Source organism: Chelonoidis abingdonii, chromosome 1 (assembly GCF_003597395.2).
Source record: "Chelonoidis abingdonii isolate Lonesome George chromosome 1, CheloAbing_2.0, whole genome shotgun sequence".
NCBI lineage: Eukaryota > Metazoa > Chordata > Testudines > Testudinidae > Chelonoidis > Chelonoidis abingdonii.
The window spans coordinates 324,732,400-324,759,751 of record NC_133769.1 but is presented as its reverse complement, the minus strand read 5'-3'; the positions used below and the strand labels follow the sequence as shown (position 1 = coordinate 324,759,751).

The window sequence follows — 27,352 nt, the reverse complement described above, 5'->3', positions numbered from 1 at the left end:
TTTACATTGTTCTCTAAGAGCTTCAGGAATCTTTTTTTAAAAATTCACAGTTTGAGTTAGTAACTTGAATTACTAGCCAGGAGACAAGCATGGTAATGTTCACAAAGATCAGTTTAGCATTATTATTTCAGTAGTAAACATAATCTCAGATGTTATATTTTATACACATTTTAAAAACCCCACAACGTCCTTACATTTTTCTCTCTTCTGTCTTGTAGAACGTAAATTGCTTTTGCAATGATGCAGAATGCAAACTGATGAATTTGCTTCAGATAAATGACCCACAACCATATATCTTACCTAAAGAGTGTGGCTTAGATCACCATTCTCCTTCCTGGAAATCAGGATCTGATGCAGAAGATAAATGTCTGGTAAGTTTATTGAAGTGTAAGATCAGTGTTTCCTTAGACCTCTCATAGTTGTTTGAACCAGTATATGCAAACTAGTCTGGGGGTGGTACTTCTCTAGAACTGTTTACAGTCTCAAGGACTGAAATAATTGCCTCCCGCTGTTTTTAGTTCCTGGAGTGCTGTGGTAACCCTCCTGCAGGGAATAGAGTACAATCCCTAGCCTAAAATGTTCCATATAACATTCAAAAAGTCAAAGTGGTCTCAAGGTATGCCTTTGTTCATCACATCTATTACACTTCCTAACTAACTTTTATCTGAAACAAACTAAAGATCAGCTCCCAGCTTTCAGTGCAAGAGCAACATACTCTATTTTCCTTTTCTGTCTCCCTGTTTCCCTACCTCTTATTTTTTTCAACCTCTTGTCATTTAGAATATATTAGGTCAGCCTGTCTTTTCATAGCTGGTCAGACATTTTATGAATCCTCATCATCTGATGGAAGAGGTTTCAAATATGGGAAGTTTAGATTTGCGATACAGTGCCAAACTATTCTCTACCTTAATATGTATGTACATGGGGACCCCCCTGGAATCCTACAACTTTTTTCTACTAACTTCAGCTTGAGATTGCTAGCCACCAGAAGATTGACTAATGTGCTCAGACATAAATGGTGGCACAGTATTGTTTGTCCAATTTTCTATTGTATGTGAAAATAATAGGAAATTAAATAAAATAAGGTGTTTGACTCAATATTAAAACTTTTTCTTCTTTTTAACTAGATTTCCTCTCCTAATAGCAAAATAAAATCTCAGAGGTCTTTGCCAGCCAGCAAGCATGACCTGAAACTTGTTCCACAAGGCTCAAAACAAATGACCCCACATACTTCTTATAGTGAAGAACCCCCCAAGAACCGCAAAAAAAGAAAAGCTCTGGACCTACTCTGTAAAATACCTTCCCCTCCTCCAGTGACACCAATCAATTTATTTGTTTCAACATCTTTGAAAAAGGCTTTTCAGCCACCGAAAAGCTCTGGTGTCCAGTTTAACAAATCACTGAAGAGAATAAATCCTAACTCTGGTCATATCAACCCCTTTAAAAGGACAAATGAAACTGGCCCTCTTCCTGAGAATGACTTGGTTGCTGATGAAGAACTTGCAATGATAAATACACAAGTGCTCTTGTATAGTTTGCCAGAAGAAAAGAAGATGGATTGTGTGGATGAATCCGCCAGTGCAATATCCAATGATTCATCAGATCACCTTTTACTCAAAAATAATTCTCCTAAGTCTGCTGCGGAAACAAAAACTTCACGAAAGAGTACTGAAGGAACTGAGGCTCCTGGGAAAGACACAAGGGAAACTGAGGGCTTATTAGTAATCCAAAAGAAGCTACAAAGGCTAACAAAGCGAAAATGCAACTAAATGCATATGTACAATACTGTATATACTTCATATTTAAGTGATTTTTTTACTCTTTGCACATTGTAAACATTTATACAGTACCTAATTGTATTTAATAATGCACATCTATATTGCAAAAACAAAGGTTTAATAAATAGAGTTTACTCTATGGAATAGAAAACCTTAGAGCTGAACAAGAATGGTGCAATTTTTATCCATTAAGATCTCCTTCATACCAGTATATTACAGCAGCACTGCTCACAATGATGTAGTTAAAGGTCTGCCAACATTTAGTTGTGAACCCGTATTTTGAACCTGATGTATTGATAAAGTAGAATAGAATATTTATTTGAAATTAAACTGTTGGCTTTTCTCACTTTCTTGGGTTATCTGGGAAGTCATTAGAATGTATTTACAGTATTTAACTGTTGAATCTAGAATCCCAGAGATATCGTTGGACTCATCATAGTGCAATAGAGGTAAATTGTAAGACACTATTTCCAACAGAGTTAATGTCCTTAACTTTTCTGTACTTCTCTAGTGTTAAGATGTCAAAAGGCAGCCATAGTTTTGATGTATCAATTGATAGGAAAATCTGACATCTGCTGTGAAAGGATTATCAGACCCTCAAGTAGGTAGAACACGTGTTTTCTTGGTAGTTGTTGGATGAAGATATCACCTAGAACTGTAACATCATGAAAGGGGCCCAAATCTTCTTCATTTATTTATAACATGTAAACAGTCAAATTCACTTGCCTGGAACATATCCTTCAACTCCAAAGTTGAACACATATTTTTACTGGCCACTTTTATTTTAGTTCCAGTTGTACATACCAAGTGAGGTTTGTCAGAGCTTGATTTCCCCATAACAAATCACAAAGATTCACTCGAGGGAGAAACTGCCTCCCTGGCTAGGGCTACCTGTCTGACTGCAGCTTTTCCTTGTCAGCTGCCTTCCTCCCACCATATCCTGTTGGCAAGAAGGCATAAGGATTGTCTGAAAAATTAAGCTAGCAGCTCTGGCAAACCTCCTGCAGAGACCCGCTATGACCAACATTAGCAAGTTGGACTGGGACTCCTGTTGTTGTCATGCTTAAAGGAGGACTATAGGGAACATGGTGGGGTGTAAAAGGACTCACCACTGACTCACTAATACTGCTGTTGCACACTTTTTCCCGGTTTTTTGTCCCTAATGAGTATCTGGCTCTCGCTTCGGAATTATTTATAAGTGGTAGAGTGGAGATCCTCTGTAGCATAATGTTCGAGGTTTGTCTCAACACAAACCTGCTTCTCCCCACGCAACAGAAAAACCACTTTCCCCATAAAACATCTTCTCTCCTTCAGTGACCGCTATGGAAAGCCGAGCTCCCCTACACAAACATTGCTGCTTCTTCCTCCATGCCACCTACTTACCCTCACCACCCTTCCATGTCTACTTGCACAAACACTGATACTTCTCCTTCTATGCTGCTCACCATCCCCTCTGCCCTTCCATGTCCACAATCATTCTATGCCATGCCTCTTCTGTTCTAATCCAGTTCCTCAATTCCTGCTGTCCTCCCTTCTTCCTCCAGGTCTGTGCACCAAAATAACTCAGTACTGCCTCCTGCCCAACACTCCCCATTCCTCTACTTTTTAAAGATTCCTTAAGGTGTTCAGATATGAAGGTAAAAGCTGTTCTAAGCACAGCTTCTATGTTTATTCATCACTAACGGGTTAATGCTTAATGCTTGTACCTGTGAAATTCAGAGGTAGTCCAGTGTTGCTGGAAGCTCCTGGACTAAGCCCTACATTTCAGCTCAAACTATCAGATCTGCCTCTAGCTGCACAAGTTGGTGGTTCAGTTTCTCCTGATCATTTTGATTTATAATTTTAATTTTTATTTGTTTTTATGCAGTAGCAATTTACAATCTTTCTTCCTTCTCCTCCCCTGAATTAGGTATCTAGCAGCATGGTTGTTTCAACCACCCAGATCCACCACTGCTGCACCTCCCTTCTGAATTCCTGCATAGCAGAGCTGTCCTGCAAATACTGGAATAAATCTAAGCAGCATTCTCAAAGTGGGGCAGCCTTCACAGGCTCTACAGTCGGTGAATTCGGCTCTGCCTGTTCACAGCCAGCCAGTACTCTCACTGCCAGAGCATAGGGCTCAGAGTTGGATCAGCACCTACTCTCCTGAGAAGCGCAACTCCAATAAGGACCTTCTGAGCATTCTGAGGAGAGAATCTAAGGAGGATACCATCTGGCCAGCAGATCAGAGGGTAAGTCCCTGGGTCAGGGGAAGAAAATTCCTGAAGGAATCCAAAGCTGTCTTCTCTCTTAATGATACCAAAGTATGGGGAGTGGGGGGGAAAGGGGCATTCTCAGCTCCATGGGAAAAGAACCAGGGTTTGTATGCAGCTCCCTTTCCTCTCATTATGAACAGGGGGGTTCTTATGAAGCTTGGGGCTACATCTTGCAAACTCCAGAGACTCTGGATCCCAAAAAAGGCAAAAGCAATCATCCCCGTCATAATAGCCATTTGTAGTGATAATGAACAAGTGGTATAAAAATCAGAGGTTAAACTCGTACCTTGCCTTCCCTCCCCTTGAAGAAGTGTTTGCTGAGGTTTTGCTAGTACACAGAGCCTCTTTCACAATGTTCTGTATTATTATTATTAATTATTACCATAGCTCTGGTAAGCTTTAGTCATGGACCAGGATCCCGTTGTGTTAGGCTCAGTACATACATGGGACAAAAAAGACAATCCATATCCCAAAGAGCTTACAATCTAAGTACAAGACAAAAGATCACAGATGGATGTAGACTGAAGGAGGACTGCAAGGAAAGAATTAGACATATATCGGTCAACATGATAGACAGTGGTATCAGCACACCAACAGTCTCACTGTTGTCTTGTATCAAGCTCACCACCTCTTTCTCACCGCCCGGTAGCCTATTATTCCTATGAAGCCCTACTTTAGGCTGCAGTGTAATGGGAATTATGCTTAAGGGTCTTTCCCCAGGGAAAGTGGCTCAGATTTCAGGCAGCTGCAGAATGATCCTGTTGGACTTGATAGACAGTCAAGGAACCTCCATTGCACTGTTGGAAAAGACCAGACCTCTTGAAGCAGGGACTCCTCCTTTAATCAGACCTACATGATCTACAGTTAGCCTGGGCATCAAAAGAAAAGAATTTCTCCATTAGTCGTGTTGATCCATTTTGGTTTCCAGACAAAACTCAACCAGAAAATTTCAGTCATTGATCTTGGAAAGACAAGGAGGGTGAGTTAACACCTTTTATTGAACCAATTTCTGTTGGTGAGAGAGACAAAAAGTTCTTTAAGTGATGGTCCCTATTCACTGTTCCCTCTAAACTGTGCTCGTGCACACAAATCCTAAACCCCACACACACGGCAAAACACTGCGTGCATAAAAAATGAAATACTACATCGGAGCCAGGCCGAAATATCATTTACGGACAACTTTTGATATTGTTCGCAACTACAGACAGGCACTTTGATGTATTCACACATACTTGAGTTTGTTCCCAGCCAAACGAACAGACTACAAGGAGATGTGAGGGTCCCGACCGTCCCGACATGATCAACGTTCCACGTTCGAAATGCTGATGGTCAGGACCCACGCATCTTGTAGTCTGTTTATTTGGCTGGGTACAAACTCAAGTACATGCGAATAAGTCAAAATGCCTGGCCGTAGTTGCTAAGGAACTGCAAAGATTTCCTAGAAATGAACAAAGGTAAGTGTCGTTTTCGTGATTAAAATCTTTCAAAGGCATTGAACGTCATACATTTACTTGTGATGTTTTACCATTTTCCTGCGTTTTTAGCAGTGTTTTTTTGCTCTGCACAAACTTCCAGTATCCTGATCTGAATGATCTCCCATTTGCCCTTTTGTCAAGTCAGCTATTAAGCGCATTGCAATAGTAGCCATATAATAAAAGTATTAATTTTAAATAAACCAATTTGGTGAAAAATCAGTCCCAAAATGCCACTGTCTAGAGGTCTAAAGGGTAAAAGAACAGCAACTTCATTTAAATCTGGATGGCTGGATGAGACTATAGAGATGGTTACACCAAAGTCACATAATGTAATGCTTGTTAAACTTCGTGAAATATTCACATATGATGAGGACAACGGAGTGGTTTGTGTATATTGTCGAGATGCCAGAACTTCTGGAGAATTTTCAACAGGAAGAATGTGGAATGATGTATGGAAGTTGGATTTCTTAAAGTGTCATCTGCCAAGTAAGTCTCATATAGATGGTGTAACAAGACTTAGGCCACGTCTATACGACGCGCCATTTCGGCGCGTTAAAATCGAAAGCTCGGAATTCGATATATCGCGTCTCGTCTAGACGGGGATATATCGAACCCAGAGCGCGCTTACATCGATTCCGGAACTCCACCAAAACAAACGGAGTTCCGGATTCGACATGGCGAGCCGCGCACATCGATTCGGCGCGGTGAAGACGGGTGAGTAACTCGATTTTAGATATTCGATTTCAGCTACGCTATTCTCGTAGCTGAAATTGCGTATCTAAAATCGATTTTCACGCGTCATGTAGATGGGGCCTTAGAAACAAAAACTCTTCCTTACGGAGCAAATTGCTTAGCATGAATCTTGAAAGTCCGGCTGAAAAGCAGAGGAGACAAATTAATCTTGAACGCAAGCGCTCAAACCCAGAAGAAATCAAGGTACTTATTGACTGTGTGCTGTTGGCTACTAAAATGAACAGCTCAGTGCTTTCTCTTCAGGATATTCATGACCATATGGAAAATTATATGCACATACCAGCAAGCTGGAGAAGTAAAAATTATGCTTTTGAATTTCTTGAAATTATCAACTGTATTGTCCAAAATTACCTCATGCACGAAATAGCATCGGAAATGTTTCATACTCTAGCTCAGGGGTCAGCAACCTATGGCACGCGGCTCACCGGGTAAGCACTCTGGTGGGCTGGGCCAATTTGTTTACCTGCTGCGTCGGCAGGTTCGATTGCAGATCCCACTGGCTGCGGTTCGCTGTCCCAGGCCAATGGAGGCTATGGGCAGCGGTGCGGGCAAGGGCTGTGCTGGCCGCAGTTTCCTGCGGCCCCCATTGGCCTAGAGTGGTGAACCGCAACCAGTGGGAGCCGCGATTGGCCAAACCTGCCAATGTGGCAGGTAAACAAACTGGCCCAGCCCGCCAGGGTGCTTAGCTTGGCGAGCCACGTGCCAGAGGTTGCCGACCCCTGCTCTAGCTGTTGATGAAAGCACTGATATATCCATTAACAGATACTTGATACTCTACTTTAAATATAGATCCATAAATTCCACAGACTATAAAACTTCGTTTGGAGGACTATTATGATTGCAAGAATGTGATGCTGTTTAAATAGAGTCTGCAATCAAAGAGTTTTTTATAAAACATCAACTTGATCTAATGAAAATGGTGGTGATCACATCTGATGGTGCCTTCGTGATGTTGGGCAAACTCAATGGCATGGAACATGATATTCCACACTTAGTCCAGCAACATTGCATTGCACAGTGGGAAGACTTGGGGATTGCGATGCATGGAAATAGGTCAAGCTGATGAGAGATATCAAAACCTTAATGAGAAGTGTCTACACGGTGTTCTGTCGGTCATCCAGGAGAAATGCAAATTTCAGGAAATAGTGGATGCTTCTGAATGTGAGTCAGTGGCTTTCAGGCCACTCAGTGTAGTGCGCTGGTTATCTAGACACTTTGAGCAATTATTCGCAACTATAATCCTCTTCTGGAATATTCTGAGGAAGACAAAGATACTGATCCAGTTTCTAAATACTGCAACAAAAAGCTGAATACCATGGAATACCAAATAACATTAGAAGTTTTTAAAGATATTTTGTTGGAGCTGGCTTCGCTATCCACGCTGCTCCCAAAACGGGGCCTTACACCTCCTGAAGCATTTCATCTTGCCCGAGGTAAACTGAACAAGATCAGAAGACAGTATCTTGGAGATTGTCTTACGGAGTGACAAAGTTAAGGCTCTCTTAGATATGAGTGCTCAAGAAAATAATGAAATTGATACCAGATCCACAATAACTTTCATAAACATCTTGTGTGCAAATTTTTGGCAGAAAGGTTTCCAGAGGATGAAGTTCAGGCATGGTCCGCTTTTGATTATGCAGCAATAGTTAAGTGTGACTTCAATTTTGGAATTCATCAGGTCAAATCCCTATGTTCAAAATACAAAGACTTACTTGCTGAAGAGATTGTCATAGTGAGTCGGTACAATGACTTCAGATTTGCAGTAGCTGAAAGAATCAAAAGCCAATTGGTTTTAAGTTTCCTGAATATGGTGACATTTGCTCACCAGAACAAACAATTTCAGGATCTTGCAAAGTTGATGGATATTGGAGGAACATTCCTAGCATCAAGTGACTGCGAGCATGGCTTTAGTTTAATGAGCACTCTAAAAAACAAACTAAGGAATCGTTTACAAGTAGATCATTTGGACATGCTGATGTGTATTAAGAGTTACCGGCTGGATGGAGGACTGATAGATCTGGACAGAGTTTACATTGAATGGGCAAATTAAAAACTGTCAGGGTTTTTAAGCACTGGAATAAATTGCTTAGGGAGGCTGTGGAATCTCCATCATTGGAGATTTTTTAAGAGCAGGTTAGACAAACACCTATCAGAGATGGTCTAGGTAATACTTAGTCCTGCCATGAGTACAGGGGACTGGACTAGATGACCTCTCGAGGTCCCTTCCACTCCTATGAGTCTAAGATTATGTGGAAAAACAGTAAGGTAGTTTAGCAGTCTTTGACATTTCAGCCAATAAGGAAGTTAAATTGCATTTCTAATTACATATCTTCTTCTTGGCTGATAATCATTTATTGATACTTTTTAGGAAAATTTTAAATTTAAAACACAAACATTTTTTTTTTTTTACTTATGATGTCTCTGTCTGAAAACCCATATAAACTGACATAATGCATACTTATTAAATTGTCTTTATTATATGTTTATCAGAATCTTTTCAGACGTGTACAGAATGAAAGGTGAAAATGGACACCAACAGGCAGAAGCCTATGGACTGATAATGATCATGATTAATATGTGCTTGATGTATGCTTGTGATTGTCTATAAAAAAAAATCATATAGCGTAATACTTCAAACTAACTTTTGCTTCATGAAAAATGGTTAAATTTCCTTTTTCTAACTATTTAAAAATGACATTTATAAAATAACATGGAGTAAAACTATTATCACAAATTGCAAATTAACACTTTTTAAATGTATAAGCATTTTACTCACTTGGACGCATTTGCCTCATGGCACACAAATTTGAACTCAGCTTCAAAAATTTGCACAGAAGAAATATTCTGCACACACGGCCTGTCAAAAATTAGAGGAAACACTGTCCCTATTGTATTCCACACTCAGTACAGCTCTACCGGTACCAGTGCTGCAGACCCTGTCCTGGGGCCTAGCCATGAGCCATGGAAGCATGCGCATAAGCATGACAGTAAGTCTTCCTCCAGGTCTAAGAAAGAACCCATGCAATCTACAAGTTCCAGCCATGGAGTAGCACTGCATTCCAAGGCCCACAAGAGTGAGGAAAAAGTCACATCGCCAGATCTGCCAGTCCCAGACCCTTCCTGCATCAGGTCCGCTGGTGTCCTATGAGTCGTCAGTCCTGAGACAGATCTCCTTGCTTGCCCTAGTTCCATCTGTAGATCAGGTATCATTGACGCAGGGAGACTTGGAAGTGCTCCTGGGCTGTTCTCTCTGGAAAGGATGAGGTCTCTGTGTGTTCCGATACTCTCACCTATTGAGAGCTCCATCTAGTGTCTTGGATCCACCACCTACTGGACGTGGTTCCTACATACACCACATTCTGTCAGCACCGCCATTTGTACAGGACACTGATTCCTCTGAATCTGAGGATCCGGATGTTATGCATGGTCTGCTGCTTCCATTCCAAAGACATAACTATCAGAGAGTTCCGACAGCACCGTGGCAATACCCTCCCTTACCTAAGCCCAGGAGTCACTGGTACTCAACTCCTTGGGCACCACCACTGCAACAGCAGGATCAACCGTGTTGGCCATATTGGAGCTTGTGGCCCCCAATATTCACCTTCTGAACAGTCTCATTCAACATGGGAGGAGTCCTCTGTTTCATTGCCCCATCATTCATCAAATAGATGTTCAGAACCAGGGTTAGATGATGCACCAATCAGCCCAGCCCTGACAGATCTGGAGAGGTTTCCCTTGTCATCCCCGCATATGGCTGTGTCATTGACGCCCTCTTCTCCTCCAGACAACTATTGTCAGTTTCAAGAGCTGCTACAGAGGATACCTAACACTATTCAGAACCCACTGGAAGAGGTACAGGATGGTCAACACCAACAACTAGGTTTTGCACACATTGTTGCCAGCCAGGGTGGCCCTACCAATGAATGATGCCATTCTACAACCAGCACACACCATGTGGTTTACCTGAGCCATGTGTGCCCCCATTCTGAAAAGGGTGGGAAAGAGATACTATGTCCCCCTGCAAGGGGTCTGAGTTTCTGTTCTCACATCCTCTGCCCAGTGCCCTAGTGATTCAGGTTGCTACGGAGCAGGCTAAACAACAACATTCACACTCCACACCTGCTGATGAGGGCAAGAGGTTAGACCTTATAAGTTGAAAAGTCTTCTCGGCTCACTTCCAGTTCTGGATCTCGAGCTGCTGGGCACTGATGGCCAAATATGACTTTGTAAACTATGGACAGATAGTAGATTTGGCAGATAAGCTACCTCAACAGGATCGTGCCTGATTCCAAGCTATTTTAGAGGCAAACAAGTTGATTGCTAAGTCCATACTTAAGGCTGCAGTTGATTCAGCAAACATGTCCTCGTGCATATTGGCGACTGGAATTGTCATGAAGAGAGGGAATACTGATTGCCTTCCTTAGGTTTCCCTGGGGGGTAGAGAACATAATTGAATCAGAAGATTGATGATTCCTTGAACTCACTAAAAGACTCCAGAGCCACCCTGTGTTCCTTAGGCATATATACGCCAGCATCAAAGCAGAAATTCTACCATCTGCTGCATACACAATGCTACAGGTCTTCCCATTTCTATCACCAAGCCTACGTGCCTCCACAGGAACACCCAAAGGTTCACAGACCCTATCTGCCACAGGTGCCGACTTTTCAAACTGCCAGGGGGTTGTTGACCCCTGGCTCTGCCCCAGGCCCTGCCCCCATGCCACTCCTTCTCCCAAGGCTCCACCCACACCCTGTCTCTTCACAGCCCTAGCCTCCCTGCACTCCGAAAAACAGCTGTTCATGATGGGTGAGAGGTGTGGGGATGGAGTGGGAGGCACTGATCTACAGGGCCTACCAGTGGGCAGGCACTAGGGATGGAGGACAGATGATAGGGGAGTGCACTCACCATTTTTTCCCTGTGGGTGCTCCAGCCCCAGAACATCCATGGAGTCGGCGTCTGTGCTGTCTGCCTGTTCCAATGGTGCAGTCCTCCACACAAGACACTCAGTCTTCATGTAAGTCAGGGGTCGGCAACCTTTCAGAAGTGGTGTGCTGAGTCTTCATTTATTCACTCTAATTTAAGGTTTCATGTGCCAGTAATACATTTTAACATTTTTAGAAGATCTCTTTTTATAAGTTCTATAATATAGAACTAAACTATTGTTGTATGTAAAGTAAATAAGGCTTTTAAAATGTTTAAGAAGCTTCATTTAAAATTAAATTAAAATGCAGAGCCCCCTGGACTGGTGGCCAGGACCCAGGCAGTGTGAGTGCCACTGAAAATCTGCACACGTGCCGCCTTCGGTACCCGTGCCATAGGTTGCCTACCCCTGATGTAAGTGATATTTCTGAGTGCAACTAGAGAGCACTTAGCCTCTTTGCACCTCAACTCTCTTTCCAGCCGCCCCTTTTGAGGTTCATCTCAAACTCTTTCTGCCAGCATGGAGAGCGATAATGGACAAGTAGGTCTTGGATGTCATTCGACATGGCTATACCATCGTTTGTGGTGTGATCTCCTCCACATCTTCTGCCCCAATCGTGGCCCAAAGATCACTTTCATGACAGTATGCTTACTCTAGAAATGGACTCCCTCCTGGAGAGAAGAGCAGTGGATCCAGTCCCTGCAGCCTATCAGGCACAGACTTCTATTCCAACTATTTTCTCGTACCCAAGAAGAAAGGGTGATGAAGACCAATCATGGATGTCTGACACCTCCACCGTTCCATTCACAAGCTGGAGTTCCACATGTATCACTAGAAAAAGTCATGTAGTTCATTGCTTTTGATTATGCAAGATGCCTACTTCCATATTGACATTCACAGAACCCACAAATGGTTTCTGAGATTTATGGTGGGTCCTCAGCATTTCCAATACAGGATTCTTCCGCTCAGACTTACCACTACCCCACAGGTCTTCACAAAGGTTTTCTCTGTGGTAGAGGTTCAGCTCTTATGTCAAGTCTTCATCTTCCCTTACCTAGACAACTGGCTGCTGGTGGGGCACGGTCCAGAAAGGAAACTCAAGAGTCAAAATCTCAGCTCCTTCTACTCCTCTCCTTCCAAGGAGTAAACGTCAATGTTGAAAAATTGACTTTGCACCCTACCCAGTCCCTGGAATTCATAGCACGCATCGACACGGCCTCAGCACGCACTTATCTGCCAGCAGATAGGTTCCAAAGCTTACTAGACCTGATCGCCTTGGTGTCTACCAGTCCCTCAGTCTAGCCAGAACTTGCCTTTCCCTCCTCGGTCACATGGCAGTGTGCACTTACATCATGGCCTTTGCTCGCCTGTGCTTCCGCCTTCTACAGCTATGGCTACAGGGAGTCTGCTTCCCCGTGCACCAACCCAGGGACACCATTTTTGCCATTCCACCAGAAGTCATCTCTTCCATTCAGTGGGGGACAGGCCAAGTTTGCTCTATAATGCCCTTCCTTCCGTCTTCCCCAAGCATGACAGTCATAACGGACATGTCACTTGATGGCAGGGACACCCGCAAGGGAGATCACATGACACAAGGCACATGGGCCACTCGCGAAGCCAGGGTGCACATCAACATCCTGGAACTTTGGGTAGTGTGAAAGGCATGGCACTTGTTTTTACCAGCTCTCCGTTTTCATCATGTCCTCGTCATGTTGGACAACACCACTAAGGTTTACTACATAAACAGGCAAAGAGGTACAAGGTCCCCAACACTGTGTGCAGAAGCTGTATGCCTTTGGAAATGGTGCATTGCAGTGATGAGCTGCCAAAATCTTAACAACTGGTTCCCTACTGGGTCTTTGGCGGCAGGTCCTTCATTCACTCTGGGTCTTCAGCAGCACTTTGGCGGAGGGTCCTTCAGTGCCTCCGAAGACCCAGAGCAAGTGAAGGACCCACCGCCAAAGTGCCACCGAAGACTTAGAGCGCCGCCCGGTGAGTAAGCCCCACGTGTTTTTTTACGTGGTTTTTTTTTTAAGTCATTGCTGCCGGGGTCCTGTCAAAACTGTTCGAATCGGGCGCCACACTTCCTAAAGCTGGCCTCGCACATTGGGGTTGCAAAATTGTAGCAGGGGCCAGGTAGGGAAGGCTGTGCCTCCCAAAACAGCTGTCCCCCCGATCCAACACCCCCCCACACATCCTGCCCCCGACTGCCCCCCTCAGAACGTGCGGTCCATCAACCCCCCTGCTCCTTGTCTCCTGACCACCACCCCTAGACTCCCCAACCTAATTATCCCCCCAGGTCTCCACCCCCTACCCAACTCGCCCTGCTCCCTGTCCCCTGACTGCTCTGACCCTTCTCCACACCCTTGCCCCCTGACAGCCCCTCCCCACCAGAACCTCACTGTTGAATAATAGCTGACTGCATCTCCAAATATAATATGTATATAGCCAGTAAGTCAGATTTAATAGTCTTCATTGGATTCTGATTTTTATTGCAAAATTGAACTAAATGCTTTGATGAAGTAGTTTTTACAAGCACTGGTATGAATTGAAGCTAGCAGTTACATTAACCCTAAGTGAAATATAGACAGGTTTTGGAATTAGTTCCTTGATCTATGTCAGGCACACTGACATAGGTGGTGTCAGGAGGAAAAAGTTACTCTTCGTTCCAGAAATCTTTTTGTTCAAGGTAAATTCTTCTTTCCACAACTCCTGGGAAATAGTTCTTCCATCATTTGTTTTAATTCTTAGCACCCTTTGGAAAATGATTAAAGTATATCTCAAACATATGGAAAACACACACCAATTGTACTCTGCTCAGATCATTGCATCCAAAATGTCAGGGCCTTAGGGCCGCAACTTGCTGCAGCAAGATGTCAAAATCCTGCCCCAGCTGGCATGCTGAACATCTAGGGAACTATTTATGGAGAAGGAATCAAGAGTCCGTCTACAAGGACCCTAGTGGTATTGTGGGGAGAAAGTGTATGAGCTTCACATAATAAAGATGTCAAAGTAGCTTTCCATTTCTCTGTAGTACTCTTCTAAGGTAGGAAGGTGCTATTGGGTTTGTCCTCAAATAATTGTTTAAATTACAAAACTCTGGCTTTATATGGAGTAACACTTCTATTTCTACCTATTGTTCTACTATAATAATGCTTAAAACTCTGCTCCTTCTTCCCAGTCCTCCCCACTCTATGATTTGCTGCTCGCTACCAGCCGTTATTGATGAATAAGGAGAAGCTGTGCTGCATAACCAGAAAGTTATTACTTGATGGTTTTCTTTCTGCTAGCAGCTCCTCTCCTCATTCAATCCATCCTGATAAACAACTGGAACAGAATCTCTTTGTCTTAGGGTTCATTGATGTATCAAGTCTGTTGTCTTAATGGTAATAATCAGTTCCTGGAGTATTTCTACAGCTTTGGAAGAACTATCCTGGTGACCTGAGCTGAATGGCGGGGCTTAGTCCTGGGGCTTTCAGCAACAACACTGGGTCATCTCTGAATTCCACAGGTGTGGCACATTGACTCATTAGAGATGAATGAGGAGAGAAGCTGTTAGCAGAAAGAAAATGATTAGATAATAAATTCTACTTTCCTAATAAAGCAATCACTAGAAATCAAGCATATCACCAGCTAAACCAACGTGCTCATCCACACCATAATGACATACTTAAAGTTCTTTGTCATTCTGTGTGCTCAAAGCACTATAGAGACGTTATCTAGTGAATGCTCGCAACTCCCGTGTGAGTTAGGTCGGTAAACATTATCTCCATTTTTATAAATGGGTAAACAGACACAGAGATGATGTGGTTCGGCAAAGGCTTCCTCAGCTCACATGCCTTAATACCCAAACTTTATAATATACAAACCACTCTCATATATTCTTCTTTATTTTTTGGTGTGGTCATGCATGTTTTTAAGGTAGATTATTTTCTCACACTTAAAAAAGGAAAATAAAAGGTCCAATTTTATCTTTTTATTTGACATAGTTTAGACAGAGAAAACTTCCATACATTCACATACTTACAAAGTTTTTTAGATTTCTTCTGCTTGACTACCTTTTGACTAACTTGCTGTTTTTGAAATATCAGGACAAAATTCTCCCTCTTCACCGAAACCTCCCTGAGTCTCAGCACATGAGGCCTCCTAAGTGACTTGAAAAACAGTGCATTTTAATGTGTGGGGTTTTGTTTGTTTGCTTTATTATAAATCTGAAAATAATGTGTGTATTTTAATCCTCTTCTGTTCACAATCTATTTTGATTATAAAGCCAGAGTTGTCTCCTGATTACCTAACAGGGAAGCCATCCCTCTGCTTGGCCAATAGTTTGCACAGTGAAAAGCAATATAACTTGCAAACCAAGCCAACCATGACATTAACAATTTTTTGTTTTTCCTGTTTATACTTTTTTTCTGTTGTAAATAAGCCCACTATTCTTAGGCTACTTTAATGTTTTTGTGACCCTTTTTCAAAGGTCAAGACAGAGATTTCATGTCTATAGATACTACAACACATAAACAGAGAATGTGCATTTCCAGTTAGATTACCAGAGAAATCAAGTTTTACACAATAACAAGTCTAAAGAGATGTGCCACAAAGCAGGAACCAGAGTGTAGTGCAGTACCCAAGCACCAAGAGAGAGCCCAATTATCTGTACACAAATTCTTATAAGTAATATTGTACAAAGGATGTTGTGTTCCTCATGGATACTGTGTGATACACAATGTCAAATGCTGGATAACTCCATAACTAGTGCAGTGTACTTGAACTGTCCATCCTGGAGTGATAAGGAATGAAAAGATTTCATATTGTCTAATATGACAGCGCTAACCATGAGGCCCAAGGCAAACTGCTCAGGGTCAAATTTGTGTGCCTAAAATGTTGTTTCTAAATCCATGTTTAGGTGTCAAATTTAGACACCCACATTTAAAAATATGGCCCTGCAGCCTAACTTTCAGAGGCAAGTTTCCACATTCCCCATTTAATTATTAGTTTTATATTACAGTAGCACCTATGGGCCCCAATCAAGGATCAGGGCCCATTGTGCTAAGAGCTGTACAATATTGACTAGGTCAGCGGTTCTCAAACGGGGTTCTGCAGATGGGGCAGGGGTGGGACATTAGGGGAAAGGATGGAGTAGGAGCGGGGCCTGGGGGTGAGCAGTGGTTGAGCACCCCTGGGGAAAATTAGAAGCTGTTTTGGGGGTCTGTGAAAATTTTTAAATCGAAATGAGGATCCTCAGGTTGCTAAAGTTTGAGAACCGCTGGACTAGATGCAACAGGGATGAAACAGACAAAAATGGAACTAGAAGAGGACAAGACAATAATATTAGCTGCTCTGAAAATCAAACTGTGCATCTTCAAACTATCTAGGTGTCATATTATTTAATGTCAACATACCTTGAATTGTCTTAGTGCTGTGATAAAATGTCTTTTAAAAACCAACACGATGTGCAAAGGAATAACTACAAACATTTTTGGTCATTTCTCAAGGTAAGGTTGCAAGACAATTGACTCAGTTGTCTTTAGTACATTGTTCTAGTTCTCTGGTGGTTTTATGATGTCCCCAATATGGAAGTATAGCATTTAGGTCTTTGTTTTTTCTTTCTGTTGTTGTTGTTGTTTTATTTTAAATTTTTATATGATGCCATTAATTTACATTGCACTTCAAAATATGTTCCCTGTCCTAAGGAGCTTACAGTATAAGACAAATACACAACAACAGTTCAAGAAAAGGGCAGGAAGGGGGTGATTATTAATGAAGGGAAGAGGGATTGCTGAAAGATGTTTGAATGAGGAGAGAAGTGGTGGTTGGCAGATGAGGATAGAGAGAGTAGGTGTAGAAGGGCAGCAAGAGAGACTGTGAAACAGTTTGGGAAAAGTGGGGAGCAAAGTGAAAGGACTGAGAAGAGCATGAGTAATAAGAGCAGTGATGCAGATAGAAAGAAGGTTATGTAGAGTCTTGTAAGGTGAATTTCCTGTAAGAAGACAGGAAACCAATGGAAGAATTGAACGTTTACATTGGTCAAACTGAGGTGGGAAGAGGTGAGAAGCACTCAGGCCAGGCAGGAGAAAGTAGAGAAGCTAAAAAAAGACTACAACATGGACAAGTGTCTTGGCAACAGAGACGATGAAGAAAGGGTGGATTTTGGAACGATTAGGGAGAAAGAAGTGATTGGCATTAGTGAGAGACTGTATATGAGGGGAGAAGGAGAGAGAATGTGCCTGGAAGACAGGAAGAAATAATTACACTGCACCAGAAATATTCATGATCATTTACAGGCAAGAGACAAACCGACATTTATAAATTTATAATTGAAGGTTAAGACATGACTGAACAAGGAAAATTGGCCAACACTGGGTGTACTGGGACAGAGATGGTGTGTACAGTTTATATTGGTTTCAGTGATCTCGGATTATGTAATTGACAAAACAACATTACAGTAATATTTTAAGACTTGTAAATTAACAGTAATAACTCTTGATTTAGATTTAGTAGAAAAATACAAAAATTGAGAGTAAAAAGTTAAAATTTTTTAGTCTTAAACCCTTATGAAAAACTAAAATACATTCTGGAATCCGCCTCTATTAAATGATCTTTCATTTGTGTAGCGGCTGTGCGTTCTTCTGTTTGGGAATATTGGACACATACTGGAATAAGCCACAGTGTTGTGAGCAGCATTGGGTCCACTGGAATTTCTGCCATCTCTGCTTGGTGTTTCAGAGTGAAGCACGATATGAAATGTAATGTCATGCTCATACTGGTCTTTCATGCGCTGTATTTTTTCTCTTGGGACACCATGACTGTTCCTTCTATAGAATTAAAATTAACAGAAAAATGTAAGTATTTAGCTCTCTACATGTATCAGATGGAGTTTCTTACATTTGCAAAGTCTCCTGCTGTGTTTAGTAATGCACTAATTCTTTTCCCTCTGGGTCAGGCTTTAACATTTTTGCTATATCTCAGCTAATCTTATTTTCAAAGCTATTTTTGGCCACTTCACTGCAAAATGTAACCCAAATATTTTTATGGGCAGCCAGGATGTAATTTTAGGTGAATCCTGTGGAACAAGGGCAAGTCCACTGAACCTGCTGCAAAGAACATGGGCAATATCTTTTATTATTTTTATGAATGTTATATGTAGCTCTATTTGATTACTAATGATGTCAGAGACATGGGTGCAGAAAGTCAACTGAGTCTTGGGAGAGTTCACATCTTCAGAAAGGCAGACAATGGCATTAGATGCCCACTCATTGATAACCAAACAACAGGTATCAAAATCTGTTGTTCTTCAAGTCCAAGTGGAGCACAGCACCCTCCGCCAAGGGCAGACTCAGGGTCCTACCAGTACAATGGAGACTACCAAAGACTTGATAAGGCCTCTGATCTGCTGTACCAAACATTGAGGACCGGAGAATGGAAAACCCCCAAGGAAAGAACCAAGAGACAAAGGTACTAGAATCTGCTGTCAAAAAGGGATACTCTCTAGCAAAGGGAGTCCAGAGCAAAACCAAAAGGGAAGACTTGATAGGAGGAGAGGGGGTGCAAAAGGACCCTGGATCTTCTGTAGAATATTAAGACCCAAATGGCTTTAAGAGTGGTGAGGAACCTGAGGCATGGTCTTGCATGTGGTTGTTTTTCTATACATCTCTATATCTCTTATGCTTTGTCTGAGTTTGCAAAGTGTGGGTGTCCCTTGCTTTAACTGTCATGTAGCCCTCAAAGAGCTAAGTGGTAAACCATGTTGGTAGAACCCTAGAGAGTCTGCATGAGCTACTGAGTTAGGCTTGGGAGGTCTGCACTGGTATTGGGGCTTAGGAGCAAGTGGGCTGGAGGGCCCCACATCCCAAGACAGGGTACCAGCATTGGAATCTGTACTCCAGGAGTGTACTTGAAAGGGTAGTCTTAGACAGTCTCTGGACACTTCTCAGACTCAGTAGATTTGGAAATATATGAGATCCAATGTTTGGATCTAATACCACAATCTAGTGACCATCCACAAAGAGATGGTAGTTAGACAGGGCCATAACACCTGCCATTGAAAGTAACCCATTGTATCTTGAGACCCCAACTCTTAGTATCAGGGTAAGGGATAGGGAAGCATTTCAAAATCCGGACACTCTTTCAGTGTGTACTGACTGACTAGTCTATTGATATTCACCCTCAGTCTTTACCTGAATCACTTTCCAATGCATTGCCTAAAATTGCATGTTTGAAAGATTTGGTTTAGATATCCACTTGCCTGACATCTGGATTCACAGCATTGATTAATAGAATAAAATACAAATCCTTAGGTAGCTGGCCCTCAAATTAATACTATGGTCAGATGTTGACTGCATGTGTGTTCATTCTGTGTGCTGTTCCAGCTTTGCAGATAGCAGACCTCAATTAAACTGCCCAATAAATCCACAGACTCGGTTTTTAGCAAAGGCACCTGGCCAGCTTTATTGTTGATAAAAGATGGTAATAGCACCTGGCAGACTCTACGAGGGTATTAAGACGTATGCTTGTCATAATGGATGCAGCTGTCAGTAGTGGGACTTTCCACTGCCCCATAGGCTCGTCAAAGACATTCCTTCTGAGATACATCTTTATACACCAATACAAACAAGTTAAGTATTGCTCCTGATGTATTAGGGTGCCACCCATTGTCTTGTACATGTTGGTTTGATTAAAACGTTTTTATTTATTATGCTGATATCCTGACCTTATCTTTAGTATGGGTCAGTGTGTTCCTGTTATCTTTGGGGAATGTGCTGGTATCAAGGTGTACCCCTCTGGAATGTGCTTGTGTGAGTGCTCTGTGCCCAGTACCTCTTGGGAATATGTGTTTCTGCAATATTAGCCCTGTGCTTGCCAAATTCTGTGAGCAGGGCCTGCCTCTTGCTCACAACCTGACTTTGCCTCATATCAGCAAAATTTTAACCTCTACCTTAGTTTAGGCCTCAGGCCTCTGATACAAGGCCTTATGTTTCAGGTCCTCTTCTTACTACAAATACATAATAATAATCCTTAAAACCTACTTCTGCTGTGATGCTTATAAATCGCTAACCATCCAAGACTTTTATTGTGCTGCTAAAGTGTTCATTTTATTACCTCATCCCCATTCCCAAACCACTTACCGCTTTTGCCCACATTTCCATCCTGACACCTAGACTGTGAGATTTCTGGGTAGGGGCCATCATCTTTCATATTTGTGCACTACAAAATGGGGAAACTCACTGATCTTTGACGGGTTCACACCCAGTTCCATAACATTAATAAAGAATCATCATCATAATCACCTAAAAGCAACATGGATAAGGCAAACAATGCCATATTTTTGAGCCCAACAATATTTTATCCCTTTTATAGTTGTCAGTCAAGATCTAAAGAAGGATCCTCAGAGACTGATTTATTGCATATTATTAATGTAGCAACCGCTCCTCCCCAAACGATATTAAAGAAATATTATGGTTATATTTTAAGTGCATAAGTCACAAAATGTTGGTATTATATTTATTCATATCGTAGCGCCTAGGTGCCCAAGACATGGACCAGGATCCTGTTGTGCTAGGTGCAGAACAAAAACATGATCCCTGCCCCTAAGGATCTTACAATCTAAGGAGCAGCTTTTTGTTGATTCATACCCTTCAGCATGACTAGAGTTGTTGGATGTTCATTTTGTCCACACTGAGAGCTAAGTAACAAAACTATTTGTCAACCGTCTTCCACTAGTCATTTACTAGACTATTTCTAGTCAATGGTCAAGGAGGAAGGAGCATCTTACCGTCTTTCTCTTTCTTCTAGCACGAATGTGATAGTAATTGAGATGCAAGCTGATGAATTAAGGAAAAAAGATGTACCTTGCTAACTCTCGAACATTGAATTTCCAGTGTGTGTCAGGTTCTTGGAATATAACTTCATAGTTATTCTCACGTGCCTGATTTGAAAAAGTGCACAAATTTTAAAGCAGTTACCATCTAGATCTTTTACATCTCTTGAAGATTTATGCTAGCACTTAACATTCACTATGTGCCTAGTCACCTACCCGAGGAATTCTCAAACTTAGAGGGCGGACCATTCTTCCCATTCCGAATCACACAGATCATCATCTTTCCCATTCACAATTACATAACATGTCTGTGGCAACTACAGCAATTGCTTAGATGGAAAAGTGAGATTAGAAATAAAGTATTTAAAATATTTTTATCTTTCTTAAAAGAATCCAATTTATTAGCTGGAAAGGAGAGGGAGAGCTGGCACCACGTGACCAGCCACAAGATTGTCCTCTTTGGGAACCTCTAAACTAGATTGCTGTTACTATGCATTTATCCACAAGTGGTCATGACCTTGATTTTCATTGGAAAAATTACACACAAGCACTAGTTTCATAGCAGCTGGGAGGTCACAGCCACTGCCATTATTTCCTGCATCTTGGGGGTCTCAGCCTTTTAAACTCTGACAAGATCGCAAACTAAGGTAGCTGTACTCAAGCATAACTGAATCATTAGCACTAACTGACCTCACTGTCATACTAGGAAGACTGCATATAAAGCTCCCTCTCTGCCAACCATTAAAGGCTGATACAAATGCAGCCTCTAGACTCTTTGTGTGATCTCCACACAGCAAGCTGTAAACTAAGGCCATAAATCAGGACTTTATATGTTTGTCAGATAAACAATACGGAAACTGTTAAATCTAAGACTACTATTGGGGGAAGGGAAATTACAGGTTGATCTCTCAGTAGTTATCAGGTAATATTTTCACGTGATTTTTGCTCTTACTTAACTAAAGGGTTTATTAGCATGTACACAGGCAAAACCCTTCACCATTTCTGCAACGACTCAACTATTGATAGATATAACTGAAGATCAAAAGAAAAATTGAAATACTATTTTTTTAATATTTTCTTTTTTTTTCAATCAGTCCACCTCTTAAATTGCATAGCTAAGCGTTTAGAATGATAGTCGATCAGAGTTTTCCCTACCATAATCACATATGGCTTCATTTCCCAAGCGTGGATGTTGGTATTATCAATAATAACTGGGGATTTCCCATTCTTCATTGCTTTATGTGCTGTAACATAACATTAAAAAAACTCAAAAACACCAGACAACCGATGGATCCAGAATGAAAACATTCTCTGTTTGAGAGGTACTCAAAATTTATTGGACCGTGATCCCCTTCTGACAACAAAAATTACTACACAACCTCAGGAGGGGGTGACCAAAACCTGAGCCTTGCTGCCCGGGGTGAGGGGGAGAAGGAGGGATATAGCCAAAGCCAAAGGGCTTCAGCCTCAGGCACAGGGCTTGTAACCTGAGCCCTGCTGCCCAGGACTGAAGTCTGAGCCCCTCCACCTAGGGCTCAAGCCCTCTGGCTTTGGCTTCAGCCTGGGCTCCAGCAAGTCTAATGCAGGACCTGGTGACCCCATTAAAATGGGGTCATTACCCACTTTGGGGTCCCAGCCCACACTTTGAGAACTGTTGCTCTATTTGTGCAGCCCCCAGCAAAGTGGGATCCCATTCCTGACTTGGATTTTGAGGGCCCATCATCATAGGTGCTGACTCCACAGGTGCTATGGGGCTGGAGCACCCATGGCAAAAAATTAGCAGGTGCTCCCCCCACCCCCTCCTTCCCTGAGTGGGCCGTGTCCCTGCTCCTCTCCCTCCCATCACTTCCCGCCCACCACCTAACAGCTGTTTGGCGGTGCTTAGGACTTTCCAGGAGGGAGGGGAAGGAGTGGGGATGCAGTGTGTTCAGGGGGGGATGTAGTAAAGAGGTGGGGCAGGGACTTGGGGGAAGGGGGTTGAATTGGGGCAGGGTGAGAGTGGTGCAGGGGTGGGGGGGTTCGAGCACTCATGGGGCAGAGAGGAAGTCAGCGCCTGTGCCCATCATAATGAAAATAAACAGTAATGGACTGTAATCAGCTAATGCTTTAAAAACTGATAGAAGATGTTAAGTAGCCAATGGATGTGCTCAGCAGTAAACCTTGAATTAAAAATAATATATTCTAAATATTTATATTTAGTTTTAGAACATACTTGGATTTATATAAGCAGTAGCAATGTAAATGAAAAATTTATAAACGGTGATTGCCAGCAGATATAAATACACTTTGTTACAATATATACTTCTGGCAGAATTTTGCCCCCGCACAGCAAAATGCAAAAGAAATCTGCGGGGGAACACGTGCCTCTTCCCAAGCAGTGCATCTGTTCCAGCATGCTTGGAGAAGCCTCAGAGACACAAATCACTGCAGGGGGTTGGGTGTGCACGCCTGCATGGGAGACATTGATCACTGTCAGGGGGCGAGGCTGGACATGCATGCCTGCCAACAAGCAAGAGAGCCTGGCATGGAGGGGTAGGGTTTTTTATTATGCACGAGGAAGGCTCTGTCCCGGAGGCAGAAATGTAGCAACCTGCCTGCCTAGTAACATTGTTAATGTTTCTATTGTTAGGTAACTGTTCCCATTCTCAGTCAATTCCCCCAGGAGCATAAAACTTGCAAACAATTTTAAGGCTGCTATGTTGCAAGAGTGATGTAAAGCCTTATAAATGACAGTAAGGGATCAGCTAGGAAGATCTATGTGCTTTTACACTTTTTTCCTGTGTCAAAGTGGTACAATGGAGTTAGATTACAGCTCAGGATTTTATTACTTATCCATTAAAAAAAAAAAAAGATTTTGAGGGCAAATAAAACAATTACCAAGAAGTCAATAAAATGTCAGGACAGTCAGAAACAAGCACTTCCCAAAGTACCCAGCCAGGTCCAGGACAATGATTAACAAAACTGTATGGCTTTCATGTGTGAAAGTCTGAGCAATTTAAAATGACATTCTACTTTTTCCCTCCTGTTTGGCATAATGTAATTTAAATGAAAATCCAGGATTATAACTGGAATGCAGGATATTAGTTACAAGTATTTGTAAAAGCAGCAAGCATCCGATGAAGTGGGTATTCACCTACGAAAGCTCATGCTCTAAAACGTCTGTTAGTCTATAAGGTGCCACAGGACTCTTTGCTGCTTTTACAGATCCAGACTAACATGGCTACCCCTCTGATACAAGTATTTGTAACTTAACTTTCATGTGCTTAGGAAATGCTGAATAGTTATTGTGACTTTTTTCTGTATTGTAGTTTAAATAAATTACCAAAACAATTGAAACTGGTGTGATTATATTGCATTATTTTGACAAATAAAATATGCAGAATTTTTAACTGTTTGGTTCCAAATTTTTAATTTTTTGGCACAGAAGCCTTCCAGGAGTAAATATAATGTTGTAATATTGATATACACAAGTTCACATTCATCAATCTTTTTAAAAGACTGTCACAATTTTCTCCCTAAAATGTTACTGTTATTCAGCTCCCAAACCTAGTAAAAATCTTTCTAATAAACTCTATAAACCACCTCTTTGACACAACAAATACTTAGTATAAAAGCTACAAATCAGTCATTGTAGATGGTTAAGCTGCTATATTCTGAACAATGGCAGCTGGTGTTTGTACACCACGTCATTATCTAAATTTCACAACATCTGCACTTCTATAGTGAGTGTGTACTGCTTAAAAAAAATTTTAAAAACAAAATTAGCCATGAGTTTATCAAAGTTTGTTAATGTAATATTGAATTTATTTCTTTAACATCCTAGAGAACAAAGTTGGAGACTGTAAATCATATGGTTTTTGACAAGTCATGAACTTCATCCTAGGGTTTCACTATAATGCAAGGATACTAAGCTGAAATGCTATGGTTTTGAAGGCTGTGTAAGTACCTAGAAAGACTGATGTGAGTGAATCTATTAAGACCGAAGAAACTGGGAAATGGTTTCAATCACCTCTCTTTTGGTTCCATAAGTGTGCTGCTTCTAGACAATCATGTCTGAACACATAGGTGCCATCTTCTGTGAAGAAAAAGTCATCAGTGCTAAGAATCACAGCACCAGGAAATTCACGTTTCAGTTGTCTGAAAAATGGTGAGAGAAGAATTAGTGCACATAAATCTATTCCTTTACTATATAACTTCCAAACAAAAATTTCCATGACTGACTGTGAACTGCATAATGCTTTCATTCTGCAGATGCCAATTCAAAGAAAATTAAAAATTATTTCTTCAATCTCTTGGAAGATAGACAGAAAGGAATGGCGTTGAAGGGCATGTTTTTGATCCCTTCCTTTAATCTATAAGAGAGATCAACAATGAGTGTCCAACATGGGAGTCTAAGCCATAAATCATGTTGACAAATCCTGTTGTCTTTCTGAGTTAGCTGAAGGAGGCATGCTTGTAAATTTCCAAAAAGCTATCAATAACCTCAAGCTAATCCTTTTTGGAGGAAACTGAGAGAATCTGATCATGTGAGTTTTTCCTTTAAAGAAGGAAAAACTCTTTGTACATAAAAAACGATCAGTTTTTCGAAGACTGTTGGGAAAAAGAGGTGGAGTGGGTAAGGGGCGTGGTTCGAGGCCAAGTAAGGAAGATGTGATTTTCAGCTCTGATCTACCACTTTTCATATTTTTTCTTCTATCTTACCTCTTCATTTTTTGCTTTTTTAGCTACATAGCACACACATCTGTATTGTCATATTTGCAAATAAATGTTAGCATGAGTAATAAAGATTTTCCTGCTCTTTTAATGTAACACAAAGAGTTTTATCACAATAATTTTTGTCTATGTTTGAGTTTTTGTTGATTTTAGGCTTGTTAGCTGTATGTGTAATTCATACTTACCCCTTTTCCTCCAAAGTTTGTAATTTTTATTTCATTTTATAATTTTGAACATTTTTTCTAAGTGAATATGGTTAAATTTACTGATGCTAAAGTCCCTTAACATAAAATAGGTCCACTATGGGCAGAGGCACACTGCAAATTCTTCCCTATATGCTTCATGGTTAATGCATCTGTGGGAGTGACCGATAGTTCAGTTTCCATGACTCTTCAGGCTGGAGATTACCAGTGAGAATTTAGACAGTGAGTTGTTCATAATATGGACACTTATATTTTCTTCTAGATAGGAGAAGTCCAACTTTTCAAATATCCCATTAGTAAGCAGTGGGAAGTAAGGATGTTCCTTTCCTATTGACTCATATTTGAAGCACAGACCTAACCATACTTTCCATCCTGTTACAAACCCCAATGGTTGGAGAATAACATAAAACACAATGAAAAATTACTATTGTTTTCCCATTAATGTGTTTGGACACAGATTCCTTTGTTTCCATTACAAGATTATCCACTCCTGATTTAAAAGCTATAGGAGGGGGCCTTCCTGTGTGGAAATATGCAAAGAATCCAATATTGAAATTTCCTCTAAGCATCCATCAGGGGCATGGGGTTTGCCCAACCACAGAAGAGGATACTGGGCCTTCCCAAAAACCTGATGGATCCCAGGGAGGCTTGGGACATCTATACAGAGGCCCTGTACCACCACACAGGTTCTGGCTCTGAGTGACCCCTTCCCAGCTCTCCATCTACCTGATTCCCTAGGAACTCTGCTGCTCAGGGATGGTTCCAATGAGGCAGCTAACCCTCGGCCGCTCTTCTAAATGGAAGGGGTCAATAGTCTATCTGCTATGCTTAGACCATTGAAGACCTGCTATGGGCAATGCTTAAAGTATGCCTGGTCAAAAGGGGGAACTGATCCCACAAATAACATTTCTACAACTCCAGCTGGATTGTTGAGGGGTGCACTTCTGGTCAGTTTGAGGGAAACTCCCTTCTGATTGGCTGCTTTTCCCACTGCCCTTCCCTCCTGAGTGTCAGCAGCCAATCAGGGCTGTTGCAGGAAGCATGCAGAGTGCCCTTTCCTCAGCTCCGCAGCAATAATCTCACAGGAGGGGAGGAGGGAGCTAAATAGCCCACCAGCTTAGTGCAGCTATGCTCCCTTCCTCTTCCCCACCTTTCTGTGACCAACTGGCCAGTTCCTCTGCTGCTCCCCCCATCCCCACCTCTCTTCAACAACCCTCCTGGGAAAAGGGCGAAAGGGAGCTTGCTGCAGCCTCCCAGGCCTGGGAAAGTGGGAGGTGATCAACTGGAACTGTAGGAAGACCTGAGGGGTGGGGTAGGACGACAGATGTGGGGGCAGAGTTGATGGAGGGTCAGGTAGATGTGATAGCAAGTTCATTTCTGTAGCTCTCCCCCTCCCCTTTTTTTCAGACTATTTTAAGAACTGAGACTGAACAACAGGA

The 27,352-nt window shown here is 41.8% G+C and overlaps 2 protein-coding genes and 1 pseudogene across 2 annotated transcripts in view; 2 read left to right on the top strand and 1 right to left on the bottom strand.

The window, feature by feature from the left end:
* The window catches only part of BRCA2 (BRCA2 DNA repair associated), a 77,021-nt gene extending 75,092 nt beyond the window's left edge, over positions 1–1,929 (top strand). Inside the window, exons 26-27 of the mRNA XM_075061645.1 lie at positions 219–371; positions 1,128–1,929. Of these exons, the coding sequence (XP_074917746.1) occupies positions 219–371; positions 1,128–1,769 (795 nt within the window). The 3' untranslated portion in view covers positions 1,770–1,929. The remainder of the gene's footprint in view (positions 1–218; positions 372–1,127) is intronic.
* A 3,981-nt stretch (positions 1,930–5,910) lies between these two features.
* Positions 5,911–8,515, top strand: LOC142046798 (E3 SUMO-protein ligase KIAA1586-like; annotated as a pseudogene).
* Positions 8,516–15,144: 6,629 nt separating this feature from the next.
* N4BP2L1 (NEDD4 binding protein 2 like 1) overlaps positions 15,145–27,352 on the bottom strand; it is a 25,768-nt gene continuing 13,560 nt past the window's right edge. Inside the window, exons 2-5 of the mRNA XM_032782006.2 lie at positions 25,007–25,134; positions 22,153–22,241; positions 21,029–21,105; positions 15,145–17,995 (exon numbers count right to left, since the gene is read on the bottom strand). Coding sequence (XP_032637897.2) covers positions 17,743–17,995; positions 21,029–21,105; positions 22,153–22,241; positions 25,007–25,134 — 547 coding nt within the window. The 3' untranslated portion in view covers positions 15,145–17,742. The remainder of the gene's footprint in view (positions 17,996–21,028; positions 21,106–22,152; positions 22,242–25,006; positions 25,135–27,352) is intronic.